Consider the following 22965-nt stretch of genomic DNA (forward strand, 5'->3'; position numbering starts at 1 on the left):
ACACTGATCCCAGGTCAGAGTGGCTGATCTCTCTGGAGCATAGCGCCTGTTCAAACTGCGACACTCTGATCTGAGATCATAAGTAATTGATAACAGTAATAGAACAGATAGCCCAAAGGACATATTTAAAGGTGTTTGTCTTGATACAGGTGGTGGTGTAGCTCACCTGCGCCTCCTCTCCAGGGTCGCCCACTGTCTCTACAAGACGTGAGAGGACATCAGAGAGCGTGGCGGCTGTGAGGGGTTGTTTGAGAGCCCTGAAGATCTGGAAGGAGCGCCCTGCATAGTGACGAGACGAGCACGACAGAGCAGTCTGCAGTGCTACCTCACTCAGCAACTGCTCCAGCTGGAAACCTGATTAACAAACACACACATATATATTTAATATCAAAATGCAAAGGTGTTACAGACACATATGAATAGAGATATTTCATGCTAATCAACAACGGTGAATAGAATAGAATATTTTTGTGGAGTGCTAACAAATGTGGACAGGACAGTCAGTTGTTGAAAGACCGTACAGTAGAAGGAGATAAGGAACAACATTAAAAACACACTGACCTGACTGGGACTGTTTGAAGACTGTCACTACATGTCTGAGGAACACACACAGCTGGTCAGCACTCTTTATGTTGGGGTTCTTGGGCGACACGTCCTCATGGTTCCACAGGGGCCCCCGCTTCCTGCAGGACAAGACAGAATCAGGACAGGAAACTAGGGAAGTCAGACCTATCATCATACAACACATCCAACCCTGATATTCTGATCCCAAAATGTAAAAAATAAATTGTATTGGCACACGCAAACACATGCAATTGAGAAATACCCCATCCTTTCAGACATGGCTGCAAGCGTGAGACCAGATACATGGATTAGATGAAGTTAGTCATGAGGGTACATCACATGAGAGAAATAACTGATATATACAGCTATGACACAGACACACACTTCCACATACAGTATATACAAAATACATCAATTTCCAAGTACATGCAGTCTCAGATACTCACCTGGAGGTGACAAACTCGATGAGGGCCTTGACCTTCTCATCCTGTTCGGCGATGACGTCCACCTCGTTAATTAGGGTGGGGGTGAGGTGAGGCAGGGGGGTTCCTCCTGTACCCAAGCTGATGCTGGACGAAGTGGAGCTGGAGCTCAGGCCTGAGTCGGTCATAGGAGACGGCTGATAGTTTGGCACAACGTCACACATTCCTGCATCAGCAACACACACACACAAGCACATGAGAACAGCGATTCATGGCTGAGGAATCGCTATAAACTTGAAATAAAGACAAGTCTATGAGATTTCACATAGTGATTTGTAAAGGTAGGAGAGGAAATGAGGACATGGATCTTTGCTGCCCCCTCCTGATCTTATTGGGCAATACAGTATAAAGGCAAAGGGATTTCTGTTCTTTAGTTAAGCTACTCAGATCGTTGCGGAGCGCTACTGACCTGTGAGGTTGAAGTCGTGAGGCGGTGGCTTCACCGTCAGCACCTTTGGGTCGTTGAACTCTCGGTTGCGCAGCAGCACAGAGGCCAAGGATTGAACGCTGCCGTTAGTTCCCTGGACGACCAGCAGGTGAAGCAGGAGGCGTTTGCAGTGCTCGTAGACCTCAGGGTGCTGGTGGTCAAACCCTGGTAGGAAAAACAAAGGACTGATATGAAAAATCTATTTCATAAACATTAACAATGGCAAATGAAGAGTCTGTTTTGCCTGCAAATGAAGTGTCTAAAGACAAGTATACATCACTCAAGTTGTAATCAGCCAGCTGTACAGAGGTGAGAGGTTAGTTACCTATGAAAATGGAGTGCAGCAGGAGGTGAAGGTAGGCGCTCCACTCCACTTTGACCCCATGGTCCACTATGAGGTCAGTCAGTAGGATGACAGCTATGTTACACCTGAGATACACCACACCAGAGAGTCAGCTGGGTCAGGGGTCATACAGACAGGTCAGAGGTCAAGTGGAGGGGGGTAGGAGTTACCTGTGAATGGGTACTCCAGGGGTGTTGGTCTCTGGCAGGTAGTCCACCAGAGGGGACCAGCATCCCCCTGTCGGAGGAAAGGGGAGGGGCTCGGGACGGTTGTGGTCCATCACCTTCAGACGCCAGTTAGCATACAGCGGCATGGAGTCACCTGGAGAAAAGAGGGGATTATCACACCCGTGGCAACATGGATGTGTGTAAGTATACAGCAGAAAGTAGAGTAGTATGGCTGGGTGGAGGGTCTCTTACCCTTCTCCTCCTCATAGGATCCTCCAGAGCTGCTGCTGTAGCGAGACTCCAGGCGGTGGTGCTGACGGTTCAGGTTGCTATTCAGACCACTGTAGATGTCCAGATGGGTGGAACTGCAGACAACAGAGAGATAGACAGCTGTAGTCTCACAGGTGGGTCAGTCTGTATCTGTGTGCGATCTCATACCTGTCGTCCATGTTGGGGTCTTTGTTCTTGCTGCTGTCATGGTGAGCGTCGGGTCCTGGCACCATGGTGTTACTGCTGGAGGTGGTTCCTGTGGACAGAGATGGGGAAAGGCATCTAGGAACTACGGCAACAAGGTTTAGGAGGAACATGACAATGTTATGACATCATACATACAATCCACAAGTCCACGAGGAAGTAGATGGGGGAATAAGTACCATAGAAACATCAAGCATCTGTGTTTTGTATCACAGGACAGTAGGCTATAAAATAGAGGTACATGTACAGAAGACAGTGGACAGTGTGATATATACCTGCTGAGGTGACGGAGGGGATCTTGTAGCTGGAGGTAATGCGGTAGTAGGGAGGGTTGTCCATGTGAGTGACAGCAGAGCTCACTGGGTCTGTCAGGTCCAGCTCACACATCAGCTCCTCCAGCAGCTGCATCGTCTTATCCCTGCCCAGGTACACCACCACCCGCTTCACCTGAGGACACACACACACATTTTAACAAACATTTCAGACGACTGAATAATTATTGGATATGCGAGGTGTGTGAGGGAGAGAGGATAGTGTGTGTAAACTGGACTTACATAGGGCAGGAAGCTGGGCTCACTGTTGACCCCTGACATGCTGATGAGGAAGTGCAGGATGATCTTCAGGTTCTTTGGCCAGCTGTCTGCCAGGGTGGTCCACACGTTCTCTATCTCTGACCACGCAAACTCATCCCCGTACTGCATACACAAGAGCAATACAGTTCAAACTCATCCCCGTACTGCATACACAAGAGCAATACAGTTCAAACTCATCCCCGTACTGCATACACAAGAGCAATACAGTTCAAACTCATCCCCGTACTGCATACACAAGAGCAATACAGTTCTAACTCATCCCCGTACTGCATACACAAGAGCAATACAGTTCAAACTCGACCATTTATCAGCAGCAGAGTACATTTCGTGTGTGTGGTAGGTTGCGGTCGTACCTTGGCAGTCATGAACATGAGGTTGTTGAGCACCATGGTGGTGGCGTGCGGGGAGCCCCAGCCCTCCCCACGGAGCCAACGGCGGCTGTTGACCATCATATCACGCTCGTGGCCGTCCTCCTCATCCTCACAAATGGGGGTCTCCTCATGTCGCCGTGGCGACGGCTTGAAGTCCACCAGCTCCACGTTGTTCATCCATGGCAGGAGGTAATGCAGCATCACCTGGCGACCACCAGGGTGTGCTGTCTGGATACGCTGGCTCACCTCTGAGGTAGAAAACAGCACAGTCACCACATCAATAAGTCACATCTGTACCAAATGCAAAAGATATGGCTACAGACCAGAATCTCAAATGACAGACCATTCCCCTTATAAAAGGACTACCTGAACCAGGAAGGCATTTAAGATTAGCCTAATGAGAGATGACTATGTGGCAGTGTGTGATGTGTAACGGTGCAGACCTGAGAAGATGGGCAGGGTGAGCTCTGGGTATGTCCTGGCCAGCTCCTCAGACAGCTGGTAGTAGGAGACAGAGTAGAGGTGTGGCAGCGGGGAGGGAGGGCTCAGGATCCCATCTGTTCTCTGAATCTCCAGTTTATGAGCGTAACGGAAGAGCTTGGGCTCCAAGATCTGGGGAATAACCACAGAGAAAAATCACATGAAGTACATACTGGACTAAAACCAGCTGACACAGAGCAGTAAATAAACATGGTGTCCAGGAATGTGTCACACCAACCTGCAGCAGCTGCATGGCCACCTCATAGATATCTCTGGATGAATCAGCTGCCTTAAACAGGATGAGATTCAGCAGCACCACGGTGTCAAACTGGTAATCCCTGTAGACCATATCAATCACATTAACACTTTATGGATTACAGCATTTTGGTTAATACACAGAAAAACAAAGACGCACTATAAAATCGGAGAAATTAATCTGGACGTGCCTGTTGTGAAAGACATTGGCGATGGCCCTGAAGCAGCCGGCAGCCACGCGCCGTGAGCCAGTGTAGCAGCGGTCCACAGCCCAGAACATCAAGTTACTCTGGTCTGGGTTCAACTCCAACAGCAGCATCACCGCCTCACAGCCCAACTGGTGCACCTGCAGGGGGAGCCCAAGACACCATCAGCACAAGCCCTCAATATGCACTGCACTCAGTGAGGCACCTCAAGAGTCGAGCCATTTCCTTTCTTTCATTGGCACCACTAAATAATTCAACCGTGAAAGTTTAGTCTTACTGTTTTACGATCAAATCAGATGAAAGACAGCAGCTGGTAATAAAGGGATAGTTTAAGCGCAGCAGTGAGGCTGCAGTGTAGAAGGGCTCTTACCTTCCTGTCCTGAGAGTCCAGGATGTTGTCCAGCCACTTGTAGAGATAACCATCAGAGGAGAGGCCAACGTTATCAGCCACTGGACCACAGCACAACACTGCAGACATGGCCTACAAAGTAAACACACCCACAGTAGACAAACATTTACCACGTTCGGACTCAGAAGTGTGTATAGTGTTTAGAGTGTGTGTGAACAGCTGGTTGTACCTTGAGAGCACAGTACTGGTGTCGGTTGATCTGCATGTTGCGGTCGCTGTACCGGTCCAGTGGGGTGAACATGATGCTGAAGGGCCCGGCCCAGTGGCTGAACAACATGAACAGACTGTGTCTTAGAGACTGCTGAGGGAAGATGGTCCTCCTCTGGTGCACTGGTGAGAATACACACACACACACAGATGTCTGACAAATACTGACAACACACACATATACAGAATTTTACAATTTGTAGTAGGTGTGTGTGTGTAGTACCTGGGACGTTCTGAATGATGTTGGCCACCAGAGCACTAAAGTGGCAGCGGATGTCCTTCAGTGTGTCTGAGTCTTTGTCATTCTCAGCCTCCAGCAGCTGTCTCGTCAGATCCACATACTCCAACAGCACTGAGTTCAGAGAGTGACTCTCCCCGTCCAGACCTCCACTCGCCCTGCACACACAGGGGGTACACGATGGGGTTGGTAAATTCAAAGACGGAAGGTCCATGATTCTTTGCTAGGATACTATACTCTATAACCATATGTAGTTCTATCTCTATTAGGACATCTGGCCTGGTTTCCACTGACGTCTGACTGATGACACCAGCATCAGCCAGCAGCTCAAAGATCCGGACCAGCTGGACCCTCAAGATGTCACGACGCCTGCGTCGCTTCATGTTCTGCAACAGAGGAGAAGAGTTACTACTGAGCAGGGCGAGTGTTGTAGGTAGTACAGTGTTTTCATGTTAGATACATGACTGAGATGCGAGGGGTAAGTGAGCTGCACCCACCTCAGGTCTCCTCTCCAGAGCCTCCTTAATGATGGGGTTCAGTTCCTCTATCAACTCTCTGAAAGACAATAGAAGGTAAACTACATGCCCTCACACACTTACTTACTCATTACATACTGTACCTACTAACCAAATAACCCCAAACTAGGCAATATAAAAATTTGCAAACTCAACCAGGCAACTCAAAAACAACAAAAAACATGACTACCAGCCACATACACACAGCGCGGCTCCCTCACCTGAAGGCCAAGGGGTTGGTCCTGCCAAGCCCCAGGACAAGAGACTCTGTGATGTCCATGCTCTCAGAGCGCATCATCGGGACAACGTGTTTGAACAGGGACGAGGGGGACGGAGTGCCAATAATCTGGATACAAAGGCCACAAATCGATATGACAACCCAAATAATTTTTAAATCTAGAACTAAAGGAAATAAACATGGCATAGGATTATCATTGACAGCACCCACGTAAAATCTTGCAAAACGTATACATTTTGGGGGGGATAGTTGATCACTGCGGGGTCATGCCCTCTGACCTTTGAGTCGTAGCTGTAGCCGCTGTCTGGCGTGGACGCCAGCGTCTCAGGCGGGGAGCAGCGGATGGAGCCAGAGGTAGAGGAAGAGGAGGAGTTGGGGGAGGAAGTGGCGGAGCTACAACAGAGGATCAGGTAGTTCCTCCACAGCCCCATGTACGAGTCACCACTGCTGCTCAGGCTGTTCAGCTTCTTAGCATTTATAGGGCTGCTGCAGGGGCACAGGTCAAACAATAACAGGCAGGTGGTATTCGAAAGTTACTGAAATAATATCCATGTGTGCCACATACACACATTATAAAAGGCCGGCAGCAACTGTCGTCTTCATGGGGCTCATATCCATAAACAGCTGAGAGCTAGATCTATTAGGATGATGTTACCCACAATCACACGCCGAGTCTCCAGTGGTGATGTTCACCGTACCATCACCATAGACAAACCGGTGACATCATCCAGCACTCTAATGAGCAGACTGCAACCACATCCATTCTAAGTGCCTTTTAACAACCTCAAATGTAACACACACACACACACACACACACACACACACACACAGAGAGAGAGAAAGGCCTAGAGACATACTTGATATCCACTTGTGGAGAGAGCAGCTGCAGACGGGTGTAGGCGAACATCCAGGCGTAGTTGAGTGCGGTAGGGCAGTGCTTGGGCAGGTGCTCCTGGCGCAGGTAGCTGGACAGGCTGATGACCCAGGGGTCCTGGCCCTGTGTAACGTGGGCAAACACCCAGATGTGCGACGGGCTGACCACGTCAAATTGGTGGCTGATGGGAGACGAGCTCCATTCTGCCAGCGTCTGCAGGTCGATACCACTGGGGCAGTAGAGCAGGTTGGTCTGCAGGGGAGAGGGGAGGGTCAGGATGTGTGTGTGTGCGCTGTATTAAACAACAGCTTTGCCATTCTTACCTGGTCAGCTCCTGTGAGATGGATGAAGCTCTCCAGCACAGATGCACTTTGTCTGTCCATCACATCTATGGCCAACTCCTCATCTCCCTGAGAACAACAGACAGTAACCATCAATGTGTCTCTTGCACCTTACTTGAGAAACGCTGCATCTCATTATTTTTGTCACTTTTAGATCACCGTCTATCAGCGAGTTGGTAGTTACCTTGGCGATGCCCAGAGCGGCGTGCAGGGCTCGGACCTCTTTGAGGACGTTAACAGCCAGCCTCCGGGTGGCAGGGCGGCAACTGCACAGCACCACCAGTGCCAGGCCCTCCACCACATGCAGCACCCCCCACAGAGGAGAGCGTTCCAGGGGCAGAGATGGCCCGCTGCCAGGGCCCTGCTAGAGCATACACAGAGTTACTTTATTACACAAACCCAAGTCAAAATACACAATAACCCAACTACTACAGTACAGAGCAAGGAGTTCCAGACCCCTTCCTTGTACAGAGTTAAAAACACACAGAGCAGACCAAAATATAGCAGGACAAAAAGAGATGCCATAGCTATCCACTCTCCACCCACCTTGTTGCTGGTCTGGACTGCCTGCCTCCACTGGCTGATGAGCTGCAGCAGCATCTTGATGGCGTTGTCCAGCAGCGTGGGGTGAATGTCAGTGACCTCACGCACAATGAAGTAGACAAAGCCAGATAGCACGTCCTCCCTCCACTCTGGGAAGTCCAGCATCAGGGCCTGCAGGGTGGTGAAGGCCAGGCCACGCAGCTCCTCATCCATGTGTATGGTCAGCCTGAGGAGGAGAGGACACAGGGGTCAAACAATCACAAAGCATTTTAAAGACTTTTAAAGACAGCTTTTGAAGTCTTTCCTAGTGATGCTGAAAATATAAGCCCCATTGCTTTGTTCATAAATTAGTCCCAGACAGAGGTGGTGCATGTGAAGGAGTGGGGTCCTTACTTGGCCAGCAGCTCTATCAGGTCCTGTCTGCTCATGCCATCTGGGATCAGTCTGGGGATGGCCGCCACACACGTACGGAACAGATCAATCTTCGGCTTCCTTTCCCCCCTGCAACACAACACAGTTAACAAATGTGTAAAGGACACTCATGTTACGGGTCACATATGTTAAGTCAGAGAGGCACTTGCGTGATCATATCCTCAGGCTCCTTATTGGACATCTGGACGTTGGTCATGCTCATGGAGCGCCCCACCTCCTTGTCCAGGTGACGCAGCATGTTGTCCAGGGCCTTCCTCACTGCTGGGTAGTAAAGTGACATGCCTACACACACACACACACATATTACTCGCACACTACACATTTGACCCTAAAATGACCCACTGCCATAAGCTTATTTATTTATTTGAGAGATGAATTTGACAGGGAGAGCGCACAATCAACATTTCAGTTTGATTGTTTGATCAATGTAAAATTGCCGGAGTTAGCAACAAAGCTAGTCATATCGGAGTGATATGGCTCGTTGTGACGGGAAAGGAGCTCGGAGGTGGTGACCTACCGATGACCTTGGCCTCCTCGTCAGTGAGGGTGGTGGCGAGGAAGATCTTCTTGATCCGCAGGGTGTTTCCTGAGGGCATGATGGCCCCTGTGGTGGGCATGGGCGGCTCCCCGTCCTTCTGCTGCAGACTGTCAGCTATCACCAGGAAGGCCCTCAGGCCAATATTCATCCTCTAAGAGATACAGCAAGAGAACATGTGACAGAGGGAGAGAGGAGAGTGAGAGATAGAGGCAGGAAGGGACGGTCAGAGAATGAAGAGTGCGATCACAGTGAGAGTATGATTTGATCATTAATGTCTCTCGGCTATCTCTTACTTCTGGATTGATGGTGAATGTCTTGTGAGATTTGCCCACACACAGGAGGTCATAAATGATCTCCTTCATAGCAAAATCCAGCCTTTCCTGTGAAATCAGCCACAACAAACCAATAATCACTAATCATAGATAAGACACAAGCCACTACCTGCTGTTTAGAGGAATTATACGGGAATCACTACTCCAGCATGGCCTCATTAGACATACCTGAGCTATAAACTGGATGATCTTGACGAAGATATTGAGGGGCGTGTCGCGGGGCACCACGCTACGGGAGCCTTTGGGGAAAAGCGCTGAAACGATGCTAAGCAGCCGGCTGCAGGAAACAGGAGAAGATTCAAGGTTTAAACTGGGATGTTCACCAAGGAGACTGTAGACTAGACCAGTTCAGAGTGTAGATGGGATTCTAGTTCTGATTCTGCTAAAGGAGTGATGTGGGCACTTGCTTTGTTCTATATGGTGATTTAGGTGCTGTCTGGATGACTTTCATTTCACAGTGTCAGTTCATGCAGAGATGGTGTGGAGTGGGCCCACAGCTTGTTCTGTCCGGGCTGGTACTGACCTCTGGGTGACGGTGTTGCTCTCACACTTGATCCTGATGATGTAGACCCACAGCAGTCTGTAGAGTGACTCCAGTGCCACACGGGACATTTTAGGATCTTTGTTCTAAAGGGCCAGAGACAGAACACTTTCTTGACCCACCTGTCTTCTCACTGTGACAGATTCAAGTCTGGTGTGGGGCATGCCACATAAGCAGGGATCTGACACACAAACCATTCACTTAGACCTACTGTACGGAATTAAGCAATTTATACGGCCCGTTTCATTTATAGAGATGTTTGAGATGCCCCAGTGATGATGAATGACTCACAGCTGTGATTTGATGAATCTGCTTCAGATCGAAACTAAACTACTGATGTATGAGACTGTTGAAATATCTTAAGCTTGTCAAAAAATACATTTGTTCCAGAGTGACTCTGCCTATGTATAAATGTACAGCATGTTGTGCTGGCTGTAGTTCGTGACGCATGTTGTGCTGGCTGTAGTTCGTGACGCATGTTGTGCTGGCTGTAGTTCGTGACGCATGTTGTGCTGGCTGTAGTTCGTGACGCATGTTGTGCTGGCTGTAGTTCGTGACGCATGTTGTGCTGGCTGTAGTTCGTGACGCATGTTGTGCTGGCTGTAGTTTCTGACGCATGTTATGCTAGCTGTAGTTTGTGATGCATGTCATGCTACAGTTGAAGTCGGAAGTTTACATACACTTACGTTGGAGTCATTAAAACTAGTTTTTCAAACTACTCCACATATTTCTTGTTAACAAACTATAGTTTTGGCAAGTTGGTAAGGACATCTACATTGTGCATGACAAGTCATTTTTCTAACAATTGTTTAGACAGATTATTTCACTTATCTTTCACTGTATCACAATTCCAGTGGGTTTAATTCCAGAAGTTTACATATACTAAGTTGACTACCTTTTAACAGCTTGGAAAATTCCAGAAAATGATGCCATGGCTTCAAATAGGCTAATTGACATCATTTGAGTCAATTGGAGGTGTACCTGTGGATGTATTTCAAGGCCTACCTTCAAAATCAGTGCCTCTTTGCTTGACATCATGGAAAAATCAAAAGAATCAGCCAAGACCTCAGAAAAAAAATTGTACAACTCCACAAGTCTGGTTCATCCTTGGGAATAATTTCCAACCGCCTGAAGGTACCACGTTCATCTGTACAAACAATAGTATGCAAGTATAAACACCATGGGACCACGCAGCCATCATACCGCTCAGGAAGGAGATGCATTCGGTCTCCTAGAGATTAATGTACTTGGGTGCGAAAAGTGCAAATCAATCCCAGAACAGCAGCAAAGGACCTTGTGAATATGCTGGAGGAAACAGGTACAAAAGTATCTATATCCACAGTAAAATGAGTCCTATATCGACATAACCTGAAAGGCCGTTCAGCAAGGAAGAAGCCACTGCTCCAAAACCACCATAAAAAAGCCAGACTACGGTTTGCAACTGCACATGGGGACAAAGATCATACTTTTTGGAGAAATGTCTTCTGGTCCGATGAAACAAAAATAGAACTGTTTGGCCATAATGAGCATCGTTATGTTTGGAGGAAAAAGGGGGACGCTTGCAAGCCAAAGAACACCATCCCAACTGTGAAGCACGGGGGTGGCAGCATCATGTTGTGGGGGTGCATTGCTGCAGAAGGGACTGGTGCACTTCACAAAATAGATGGCATCATGAGGTAGGAAAATGATGTGGATATATTGAAGCAACATCTCAAGACATCAGTCAGGAAGTTAAAGCTTGGTCACAAATGGGTCTTCCAAATGGACTCTGACCCCAAGCATACTTCCAAAGTTGTGGCAAAATGTCTTAAGGACAACAAAGTCAAGGTATTGGAGTGGCCATCACAAAGCCCTGAACTCAATCCTATAGAAAATTTGTTGGCAGAACTGAAAAAGCATGTGAGAGCAAGGAGGCCTACAAACCTGTTACACCAGCTCAGTCAGGAGGAATGGGCCAAAATTCACCCAAATTAGTGTTTGACCCAAGTTAAACAATTTATAGGCAATCCTACCAAATACTAATTGAGTGTATGTAAACGTCTGACCCACTGGGAATGTGATGAAAGAAATAAAAGCTGAAATAAGTCATTCTATCAAAATGGTGATCCTAACTGACATAAAACAGGGAATTTTCACTAAGATTAAATGTCAGGAATTGTGAAAAACTGAGTTTAAATGTATTTGGTTAAGGTGTATGTAAACTTCCACTTCAACTGAAGCTGTAGTTAGTGAAGCATGTTACGCGAGCTGTAGTTTGTGATGTAAGTTATGCTAGCTGTAGTTCGGGATGTTCCAACCTCCGGGGAATGTTTGTACAGCTGAGCATTCCCAAGAATCTGTGACTAAAGGTGCCATTACACAGCGCTGCCCATCAAATCCATGCACACAACATTCTCTCCAATATCAACACAGCTGACAGCCATACAAAGGATTCTTTCAAGGGTACTGCAATAACCTTTCCACCCATCAGTGGGCCATGGAGCTACGAGGGTGCCACACACAGCAGCATGTCAACACCAATGATAAGAGAATTGGGTGGAACTCAGGACTATTAGAGCACACAAAATGCTGCAGTACTCTATGGGTCTCCAAAAATAAACTACAAAACCCATTTGGAACGAGTCCTCAGATCTACCAACAACCCATTCCAGGTAACTGGCTTCAAACCCCTCAAGGAGTAAGGTAGGTATCTGAGAATGTGTGCGCTTGATGCATCAGCTCGATGCGCTATCCACTACTACAACACACACAAAACAGCAAAGCCAGAAACCACTAGTAAAAGACAAAGCAGCAAAGCAAAAGCCAACATTGCATCTCAAAGAATTGTGTGGCTAATAGCCAAGTGTCCAACCACTACTTTCTCTGTAATCTTCACTCAATGAGCTCCACTTTAAGAGGACTATCAGATTCCAGAGCCTCGTTGCCCCTGGCTTAATAGCTGCATCCCCTCTGTCCTCCAGGACGAGGTCAGATGACCTTTTGGATGGTGTCATGCCACCATACAGACAGCAGACAAACTCACCTGCAATGTCTCAATCTGCTTTCGGATGCTGTTGTTAGACGGCATCTGGAGCGAGTGAAAATGTGAGAAAACGACAGGAGACACTGAGTGTGAGGATGTGGGGAGGTAGACATGCAGGTTAAAAAGAGAACAGAGCGACAAAAAAAACTAACTCACTTTGATCCACTTGAATCAGTCTCATATTAGACACAGAAGTAAGATGCAAAGTATGAAATGCAAAAGTAACATTGACACATAAAAAAATGCATCTATGTTCTATAAAGACTAATATAGCCCAAATGAAATTGTTTACATTTCAACATGTACCTTTATTTTCTAATATTTCATACTTTCTGAAAGTGAAGAAATTAAAGATGTGCAATAGAAGGCAAGTGAAATTGACAGGGAAGGGAGAAAACACAAAGCAGGCCAAGGTGAAGCAGGTAAAAAGTAAGTAGATGGTGCGAGGACAGGGAAAGGAGACCAGCTAGGAAAAAATATATATGTTACGACTATGACACACACAATCTACTAGGCTCAGAAATCTGAGCAGGTTCACCCATCCAATCACTAGTCTGATACACTGCACCAAAGGTATCACTTTAACCCATTGAGTTTTGATCTCCTTAAGACACACAACTGAATGGATTTGAATTAGCATTTGAACTGATCATCAAAACAAGGACAGGTTAAAATGGCCCAGTGGACAATAAGAGCTAAATCGCACATTCTCAAACAAATCTCCACCAGAATCATGGTTCCACCACACAAACAAGGGAGCTTACATTAGCACCAAATAGGCTTAGGGGGTAAATTAAAAACTATGGAATCAAAGGGAATCTAAATCTCTCACAGGAAATCAAAAGCAAATGGATCACCACAGGACTGTGATTAGAGAGTCAGTTCAACAAGAGTCACCATAGAATCACCACCACAGAGCCAAGGGAATTATAGCACGTCCACCATGGAATCAATTCAGAGTTGAGGAGCGAGGCGACAGTCACACAACACAGAGCATCTCGGCAGAACTAGCTTGAGGATGGTACAGGAGAGGAGCACGATTGATCGGTTTGTGATTGGTTTGCGGGGGGTTGTCGGACAGGGGAGGAGGAAGATATGATCGTTAAGGCACACCCTTTAAACCAAAAACACCTCATGGAGTTGTGATGTGCAGGGGATATCTAACATCACACTATGACAATTAACAACGTACCTGGTAAAGAACATTATTCTAGAGCAGTAAGGTTTCAGTCATAGTAACAGTGATAAATGATAGAACTTGGTATGCAATAAACATCAAACATGAGTACTTTTTTTAAAGGAGGCTCATAGCACTTACTACTGCCTAAGATCGTCTAGTAGATCATCTATTTTCATAATAGAGTCTTTAGAAAATTATACTCAATTACATGGCCCACTTTTAAACATTAGGGAATCTACTTTCTTTAACATATAAAACTAAGTGTCCTATTAAATGTGAAATTGGCATGGAAGTCTGCATTTTCCTTCATAGGCCAGTATACTAGGTATCTGGTTTAGGTGATTGTGCTGTGTACCTTCAGGTGAGAGAGGCAGTTTGTGAGGAAGATGTGCCAGTTATTGAGGAAGAACAGCTTCTGACTGACACACAGCAGGCACGTCACCAGAGGATACAGAGCCTGAAAGAGAGAACACACGTCAACCACAGAAGAGGGGAAGGAAATGAGACGGGAAAGAGAGAGAAGTGGGAAAGAGGGAGATGGTGTGAGGAGATAAAGAGTTAACAAGTTGATGTCATAAAAAGAGGGAAACGAGACATAGCAGAGAGAAGTGGAGGGAAGGTCCAGATAATAGTGTGAGAAAAGAGACGTTACCAAAGAGTGCTTCTTTCTGGAGCTAAGGTCAAAGGTTGTCTGGTAGAGCATCTCCACAAAGTTCTTCAGGCACGGCACATTGACTTCATTCTTCACCGCCTGCAGGGAGGAAGGAAGCTGTCACCACTGAGCACATTCAATATGTGCGACTGAAATGGTACCCTATTCCCTAAATAGTGCACTACTTTTCACCAGGGCCCATATATAGGGAATTAGGTGCCATTTCATACACATCCAATGACATTAGCCAATCGAAGGTGCTTTTTATGGTAGCTAACAGAGGAATCTCTTATACAGAAAGGCTCTATCCTACTATTAACTTGTCTAGCTATAACCAATGTGGGTTTTTCCCATGTTTTGTGTTGTCGTCTGGGTGGTACTCACAGCAGCAACAGGGATGAGGATCTCAACAAACAGGCCAGCCAAGGCATGCTTTATGTCCTTATCCTTCACCTCCAGGAAATACTGGGCACACTCCTGAGGAACACACAGACGCATACCAACATGGATGACAACAGTGACACATACATAAACAAACCAAATAGACAACTGGAAAAACAATAGACCGTGCAACAGATTGTTACATATGGGCAGAAACCAACAGACGTAAAGGGAATGTGGTGGCAGAAATAAACTACGACAGATTACCCAACATGTTCCATCAGCATGCTGGGAAATCAGGGCTTGTTAAGAGGGGAGCATATTGAGTGAGCTTTTTACTGCCGTATTGAGCTTAATGAAAAGGCCTTGCTCCGTTCAGTGCTCTTGGCACCGTGATCTGCTATCTGATCGTTACTCATCTGGCTTTATGAGGCTCTGCTACAGAGAGCTGCTGAGCTCAAACAAAACGGCTGCAGTAAAACATCCATCCTGGGTGTCGTTCAGCAGAGAGCCATTAAATCCCTATACGCAGCCACTCAGACAATCAGATACACAGTCCTGTACAGTCTGGGCATCAAATAGACTAGATACACGCCTGTTCATGGACACATCAGGGTTTAATTCACTAAAAAAGAGGTTTTGAAACAGGGAGGGACTACCTGAAATTGTCCAATAAGAAATGCTTATTGTTTTGGTACGGTTTGCCGAGGTGTGCTCCACCCAGGATAACTGACCTGCATGAACTGGAAGGAGGCCTCAAAGTCCTCCACGGGGTACATCTTGACCCTGAAGAACTTCATTCCCATGATGAGGCTAATGATGCTCTGGACCACGTAGGGGCTCTGCTCCTTCTGCCTCAGCTCCTTCAGCTCCGTGATGAACTTCTTACGCACCGCCTGGAACCTGGAGACACACATTTTGACTCAGTCTTCCATAAGGAGCGGGCTCCTTTTAAATATATAGTTTAGGAGTAAAAAGGAGTGACATGTTGAGTTATTTGGACTGTGTTAAGATGACTTACTTTGACTGTGTGAGCACTCCGATGACCTCAGCATACAGGTCTGCGATGATGTGCACATTGACAGTGTTAGGGCCAGAGCACCTGCCAATCAGAACACATCCATGGTCCACTCACACTCAGAGAAACAGCTCTCATGATTTGTTAACACAGGGGGTATGAAGACACTGACCATGAAACATCAGACCTGCTGAGGAGCAGCTGAACAAACAAACCCAGTTAAGGAAATAGCATCCCAAACAGTGTGATAAAAGTTATGGCCGATCAAACATCCATCTCTCTAAAACCACAAGCATGTAGCTGCATACTGTAGGGTTGAAGCAGCTGAGTGAAGGTTTACTCAAGTTGTCTGACAAGTGGTGATTGTGTTTCCTTTAAGTGACATTAATATGTGGACAGACCATAAAGTCACACATTGGTAATAAAAAACAGTCTATTCAAACACACACAAAGTAATGAGTGAGTCAACTGCAGAGCCAAAAGCCCTCTAGAATAGTGTGTGCTAGACTAAAGTATAGTATGTGTATTAATGGTGTGTGTGTGTGTCTTGTGTTTGTTTACACTCACCCCTCTTTGTGTTTAAAGTGCTTGAATGCCAGGTTCAGAACTTCATGTACTAAAGTATCTGGCACGGGGTGAAGAGGAATCTGTGACGTGAACATGAAAACATCACATCATATTAGGTACATCAATACTTCCTTCATGCGGTCTCACTTCCTTTACTACCAGTCATTATCCTCCCTGTTGGAGCCAAGGACAACCAAGCCCTGAGATCCGTGAAGGTTTGTTCTAAGAGAGAGTGGTTTGGATCTGGATAGTCTGGGGTCGGTCTAGATGCTGTAGGTTCAGGATGACAGCTCACTATGCCTTGGTATGCTGGCATTGCAGTGACAGTGCATGCTGTCTACCACACTGAGGAAGGGGACTCGTCTAACAGACCCAGGCACTGACCCAGGCACAGACAAACAGGCACAGACAAACAGGCACAGACAAACAGGCACAGACAAACAGGCACAGACAAACAGGCACAGACCCAGGCACAGACAAACAGGCAGAAGTAACGTTAAACAGGACTCACCTGTTTTAAAACTTCAACTGAAACCAAACAGAATATGAAATCTATGGCTAAGTCCCTCCGCTCCAATAGGTAGTCTTTATCCCGATGCTGTTCATCCCTAGAGAGAGAGAGAGCGTTATGACAGATTGGTGAGGGGAGGACATGCGAGAGGGATGAGCAGATAACAGGAGTATCGTACCCTTTGGACTTGGTGCTGGAGCGAGGTCTGTACTCATAGGACTCATCCTCAGTGCCACTCTGCCGCCGGTACCAGTCAAACAGTGTGCGCAGCAGGGAGGGCAAACAGTGTTCCGCTACGGAGCTCATAGAGCTTATTAACTGTGAGAAGAACACACACATTACAATAGCTAGTTATTACAGCTTACAGGTAAAACATCATGAAAATGTACATAAAGGTCAAAAACATGAACACCACAAAGAAATCCTCACCAGAACAATCATCTTAATCACCAATATGACACAGATACTGAGGTTCTATATTTGACGTAAATGGCTCCACTGTAAGGAGATGAGGAGAAGAGGACGCAGGGTAGGACATTGAGAAAGACGTGGAGCGGAGGAACCGAATCACTGGGTGACATACAATAATGAACAGGATGTATTGATTGGAATTGTAAGTGCAGTGTTTGATGATATGTCGAGCACAGTGAGGTCCTATCCTATTGAGCGGCGAGCGCTAAAGCCACCATAGCACAGGGCTCTGCAGTGCTATACAGTCAGAACGTGGGCCGACCAACAAACAGGCTCTGTTAGAAACACCTCATCAGCACTTTGATCATCAGAATTGCAACCTCATACTGTGAATGTGTTATCTATTAACATCCCCTTTGCAGACTAAAAATGGTAGGGGTATATTGCCATAATGCTAGCAATAAATATGTTTCTTCTTCAACTACATGCACCAGAGCAAACAAAAAGTCAATCTATGAATGTCAAGCGTATAGTTTTTACTGTCAGTCAATCTGCAGTGGGGTAAAGTAAGTAGTCTTCTACACAAGGAATGGTGTGTGTGTGTGTGTGTGTGTGTGTGTGTGTGTGTGTGTGTGTGTGTGTGTGGGACAGTGCGGTGTGCTGAGGGTGCTGGATGATGGATGCTGGGAGGGAGAGTTATGCAACTGCTCTCTGTGCCCTCCCGGCACCAGGCGGACAGACTCCAGCACCCAACACTGATTCACTGCTAAGGATGACACAGCGATTCTGCTCCCTCTCCCTGTATGCTCGTTCTACCGCACTCAGTCACAATGGAGGCAGCTGGATCTATAGTGCACCATATCCTCATTGGCGTTGTGCTGTGCTGAACAAAGCACTCTGCATGAGCTCCATTGTTCAGAGTTCCACAGGAATCAGTCAGAGATGAGGGATGGATGGATGGGTCATTGAGTGGGGATTGATTGGGTGAAGCTGGGGAGTTCAACTATTGTATGAATGGGAGGTGGGGGGGTACAATTATGGCTGGAGGTGAGGGAGAGTCTATAATAACAATGCATGTGCACACACACACACACTCGAACTCACCTGATCAAATTGTGCGTCTTCCCCTCTCTGGAGGGATCGGGACAAGAGTTTCTCCTGAGAGAAAGAAAGACAGAAACAGGGCTGTCGGTCAAGTAAGAACTCAATAGAAAAATATAATAGGACCCCTAGATCATATCAGCAGACCAGTGGATGTGGGGCCAGGTGAAACGAGAGGAGATCGCTGACCAATGGACAAACACCAACCAGGGAGAGGAAACAAAGGGGTGAGAGGCAGAGGAGGTGGCAGCAGAAGAGGGGAGCACTCGGGGAGATGAATAGAGATGAATGGAGAGCTGAATAGAGGGAGAGAGTGGTCCAGAGGGAAGGGGTGGCGTTTAATGACGTTTACTCCCCCTTCCAAACACACACCCTCCCAGCAGCCCCGAGATAGGGCAAGGGATTGTACCTCCCACGGAGTCTTGATATGAGTAAAAAAAAAAGTATTCCAAGAAAATAACATCCTCCCCATTCTGGGAAATCACACTGGAATGCATGAGTCTCATTTATCACACCCACATAGGCCTGTGCGCACACACACACACACACCTCTCAGTTTAAGGAGAAGTCTGTTTACAGACTTAACACAGGCAGTCACTAGAAACATTTGACCTGTAACCTCTTTAGCCTTCAAGCCAAGTAATGCTATGTTGCAACCAGGACCCAGGAACTCAGGACAGGGCTAATGAGCTAATAGTGTTTCATTCCAAATCAACCGCTAGGCTAGCCCCTACAACTAGGCACTTCATGTTGATATGAACGGTAATAGCACATGGTAATATTAGTCAGAATATTGCTTACACCTAATCAATTATTTCAGTCAATTCAGGGTTAGGGGTTGATTTGGTCTTACTTGCTTCCCCGCTGCCTCTCGGATCACAGCAACTCACCAGCGGTTCAGCCATCACCACCTCAATCTTCTTCTCAGCCAGCACAGCAAACTCAGCAAACAGGCTCTTGATAACAAACTCCCCGGGCTTGAGCTCGGGGTCGATGATGATGCTCGACATGGCGGCGGCGTTGCGCTTCTCCCACGTCAGGTGGGCCACGGAAGGGGCGCGACGTCTACTCAGGCTGTTGACAGGGGCTGAGGCTGCAGGGAAGGAGAGAGAGGGAGAAGACAGAGGTCAGATTAGGGCTGTCCCCGACAGTGTTTTTTTTTTTTTATCTTGGTCGACCAGAAAGTAGTCTCTTCTTTCGACCAATCGATTGGTCAATTTGGTTTTACTTATTTATTTTTCCATATATAGGACACACCCTATGTTTCAAAAATAAAATCACGATATGTATGCTGAGCATGTCTGATGCTTTAAGAACTGCGATTAAAAATGAACAAACAAATTACTAAAGAGGGAGCCAGAGATCAATATAGCCTAACCGGAAAAAACAAACCTGTTCCCGACTTTCCTGCTGCTGCTGGCCTTCACATTTTCTGCTGTTATGCTCCTGATGTTAACCGGTAATAGGTTACACCAGTGGTCGACAACCTTTTCCATCTGGAGTGCCAAGTTATTCAACCATTTCTATTGATTCGAGTGTCAGTTATGATTTTCAGATGCACATTTTTCTGGAACAGTTTCATTTAATTTATAATAAAGTCTTCATATGATTGATATGATCAGGGTGATTCTCTGATCCACATCTATGCAGACGACACCATTCTGTATACATCTGGCCCTTCCTTGGACACTGTTATCTAACCTCCAAACGAGCTTCAACACCATACAACACACCTTCCGTGGCCTCCAACTGCTCTTAAATGCTAGCAAAAACCAAATGCATGCTTTTCAACCGTTCACTGCCCGCACCTGCCCGCCCGACCAGCATCACTACTCTGGATGGTTCTGGCCTAGAATATGTGGACAACTACAAATACCTAGGTGTCCGGCTAGACTGCAAACTCTCCTTCCAGACTCATATTAAACATCTCCAATACAAAATAAAATCTAGAATCTGCTTCCTATTTCGCAACAAAGCCTCCTTCATTCATGCCGCCAAACATACTCTCGTAAAACTGACTATCCTACCGATCCTCAACGATGTCATTTACAAAATGGCTTCCAATACTCTACCCAGCAAACTGGATGCAGCCTATCAGTGCCATCCGTTTTGTCACCAAAGCCCCTTACACCACCCACGAATGCAACCTGTATGCTCTAGTAGGCTGACCCTCATTGCCAGACCCACTGGCTCCATGTCATCTAAAAGTCTATGCTATGGAAAGCTCCGCCTGAACTCACATCACTGGTCACGATAACAACACCGACCGGTAGCACACGTTCCAGCAGGTATATCTCACTGGTCATCCCCAAAGCCAACACCTCCTTGAGTCGCCTTTCCTTCCAGTTCTCTGCTGCCAATGGCTGGAACGAGTTGCAGAAATCGCTGAAGCTGGAGATTTATATTTCCCTCACTAACTTTAAACATCAGCTATCTGAGCAGCTAACCGATCGCTGCAGCTGTAAATAGCCCATCTATAATTAGCCCACTCAATCTATCTACCTCATCCCCATATTGTTTTTATTTACTTTTCTGCTCTTTTGCACACTACTATGGCCTATTTATTGCCTTACCTCACGCCATTTGCACACACTGTATATAGACTATTTTTTTCTATTGTGTTATTGACTGTACGCTTGTTTATTCCATGTGTAACTCCATGTGTTGTTTGTGTCGCACTGCTTTGCTTTATCTTGGCCAGGTCGCAGTTGTTGAGAACAAGTTGTCATTTACTAGCCTACCTAGTTAAAAAAAATGTCAAAATCAATGTCTAAATGAAATTTAAAAGCAACTTTTTGCAATTGCCAATATGTAAAAATATCCTACATAAAGCCAACAATTAAACATTGCAGCCTGCAAGTAGGAAATATCCTGATGGCAATAAATATCCTGTCAATCACATTGGCTATGCATGGCCTGTCTGCAAGGAACTTGAAAGATTGTATCAACTATTGTATTAACTTGGTCCAGCCTGAAGCTCCTCTGAGCAAACTTGCAACATTGAATAACATATTCTGGGTACTCAAGAGTTTCCCCTCACCATTGAGCTGCAGACAGACAGCTGTATGCTGTTTTGCACAAGGGATAAGAAGTAATCAGGGAGGCCTATTTTATGATGTTTCCACCGGATCAGAGCATGACATTTCTCCCCCTTTCATGCAAAAAAAGTTGAAAGGGAGAGAGCTGGAAAGGTGGAAAGGTTTTTCAAATTGACAATAGTTTCTCAATGTAGCATCTCAGTGGATGTGAAAACATACTTTGTTTACTTAAAGTTTGAGGCGAAGAAAACATTTGAGAAGCTCGACAGTGATGGTGAGTTAAGACAATCAGGCCTAGCCAGTATCCAGACCTAAACACAATAGAAAATCTTTGGAGGGAGCTGAAAGTCTGTGTTGCCCAGCGACAGCCCCGAAACCTGAAGGATCTGGAGAAGGTCTGTATGGAGGAGTGGGCCAAAATCCCTGCTGCAGTGTGTGCAAACTTGGTCAAGAACTACAGGAAATGTATGATCTCTGTAATTGCAAACAAAGGTTTCTGTGTACCAAATATTAAGTTCTGCTTTTCTGCTGTATCAAAAACATGTCATGCAATAAAATGCTAATGAAATACTTAAAAATCATACAATGTGATTTTCTGGATTTTTGTTTTAGCTTCCATCTCTCACAGTTGAAGTGTACCTATGATAAAAATTACAGACCTCTACATGCTTTGTAAGTAGGAAAACCTGCAAAATCGGCAGTGTATCAAATACTTGTTCTCCCCACTGTATATGCGTAATCAAGATTGAAGTTTATTTGGAGCGCTCCTGTCAATCTCCTAAATGGAATGAGATAAAACAAAATGTTTTCCTCACAAGTGTAGCCTAGGTTGTGCTCTCTGCAAACAACGTGTCCACTCCAACAAGACAACAGTAAGAGGGTAATAATAATAATAATATTTTGAATGCATTAACAGAAATTACCGTAACCAAACAAGCCTTTTAGATTATAATGATGGGAATAAATGGTAAATGTACTACTGGTGTGTGATCCACGTGGCCTCAGCAATGGACTAGTCCAATTAGACAGATGTGAATCAGACATGTGTCTTGTGTGCCATCATTTCTTTTTACATATAATTTGCCACTGCTCGACTAAAAAAAAAATCTTGGCCGACCAAGAACCTATCGACCGAACAACCGACCTGTCAAGTAAATGTGGTCAGCCCTAGGTCAGATACACTTTGGCTATATTACCCTCAGGAAGTACCGGCGCCGACAGAGATGGCCGCCTCGCTTCGCGTTCCTAGGAAACTATGCAGTTTTTTTGTTTTTTTTACGTGCTATTTCTTACATTAGTACCCCAGGTCATCTTAGGTTTCATTACATACAGTCGAGAAGAACTACTGTATATAAGATCAGCGTCAACTCACCATCAGTACGACCAAGAATATGTTTTTTGCGACGCGGATCCTGTGTTCTGCCTTACAAACAGGACAACGGAATGGATCGCATGCAGCGACCCAAAAAACGACTCCGAAAAAGAGGGAAACGGGGCGGTCTTCTGGTCAGACT

General features: G+C 46.1%; 1 protein-coding gene across 19 annotated transcripts in view; it reads right to left on the minus strand.

Annotated features, from left to right (window-relative positions):
- The window catches only part of fryl (furry homolog, like), a 104616-nt gene that overhangs the window by 33687 nt on the left and 47964 nt on the right, over positions 1–22965 (minus strand). For 13 of the 19 annotated variants that reach the window (XM_064935615.1, XM_064935613.1, XM_064935614.1 and 10 more), the window contains 42 exons: positions 19304–19506; positions 18417–18470; positions 17080–17219; positions 16902–16998; positions 16391–16470; positions 15827–15907; positions 15540–15708; positions 14809–14901; positions 14425–14523; positions 14128–14229; positions 12593–12637; positions 9553–9656; positions 9198–9306; positions 8991–9077; positions 8677–8848; positions 8309–8441; positions 8121–8228; positions 7731–7953; positions 7369–7548; positions 7167–7253; positions 6827–7095; positions 6248–6455; positions 5953–6077; positions 5714–5771; positions 5511–5602; positions 5202–5374; positions 4941–5101; positions 4733–4843; positions 4348–4502; positions 4140–4239; positions 3865–4033; positions 3404–3669; positions 3012–3152; positions 2733–2904; positions 2422–2509; positions 2236–2348; positions 1987–2137; positions 1799–1902; positions 1456–1638; positions 1011–1212; positions 562–683; positions 167–354 (listed from right to left, as the gene is read on the minus strand). In XM_064935615.1, coding sequence (XP_064791687.1) covers positions 167–354; positions 562–683; positions 1011–1212; positions 1456–1638; positions 1799–1902; positions 1987–2137; positions 2236–2348; positions 2422–2509; positions 2733–2904; positions 3012–3152; positions 3404–3669; positions 3865–4033; positions 4140–4239; positions 4348–4502; positions 4733–4843; positions 4941–5101; positions 5202–5374; positions 5511–5602; positions 5714–5771; positions 5953–6077; positions 6248–6455; positions 6827–7095; positions 7167–7253; positions 7369–7548; positions 7731–7953; positions 8121–8228; positions 8309–8441; positions 8677–8848; positions 8991–9077; positions 9198–9306; positions 9553–9656; positions 12593–12637; positions 14128–14229; positions 14425–14523; positions 14809–14901; positions 15540–15708; positions 15827–15907; positions 16391–16470; positions 16902–16998; positions 17080–17219; positions 18417–18470; positions 19304–19423 — 5634 coding nt within the window. In that variant the 5' untranslated portion in view covers positions 19424–19506. The remainder of the gene's footprint in view (positions 1–166; positions 355–561; positions 684–1010; positions 1213–1455; positions 1639–1798; positions 1903–1986; positions 2138–2235; positions 2349–2421; positions 2510–2732; positions 2905–3011; positions 3153–3403; positions 3670–3864; positions 4034–4139; positions 4240–4347; positions 4503–4732; positions 4844–4940; positions 5102–5201; positions 5375–5510; positions 5603–5713; positions 5772–5952; positions 6078–6247; positions 6456–6826; positions 7096–7166; positions 7254–7368; positions 7549–7730; positions 7954–8120; positions 8229–8308; positions 8442–8676; positions 8849–8990; positions 9078–9197; positions 9307–9552; positions 9657–12592; positions 12638–14127; positions 14230–14424; positions 14524–14808; positions 14902–15539; positions 15709–15826; positions 15908–16390; positions 16471–16901; positions 16999–17079; positions 17220–18416; positions 18471–19303; positions 19507–22965) is intronic. The other 6 variants (XM_064935608.1, XM_064935605.1, XM_064935612.1 and 3 more) reach the window with 3 other exon arrangements.

Source organism: Oncorhynchus masou, chromosome 24, assembly GCF_036934945.1.
Source record: "Oncorhynchus masou masou isolate Uvic2021 chromosome 24, UVic_Omas_1.1, whole genome shotgun sequence".
In the NCBI taxonomy this organism is placed as follows: Eukaryota; Metazoa; Chordata; class Actinopteri; order Salmoniformes; family Salmonidae; genus Oncorhynchus; species Oncorhynchus masou.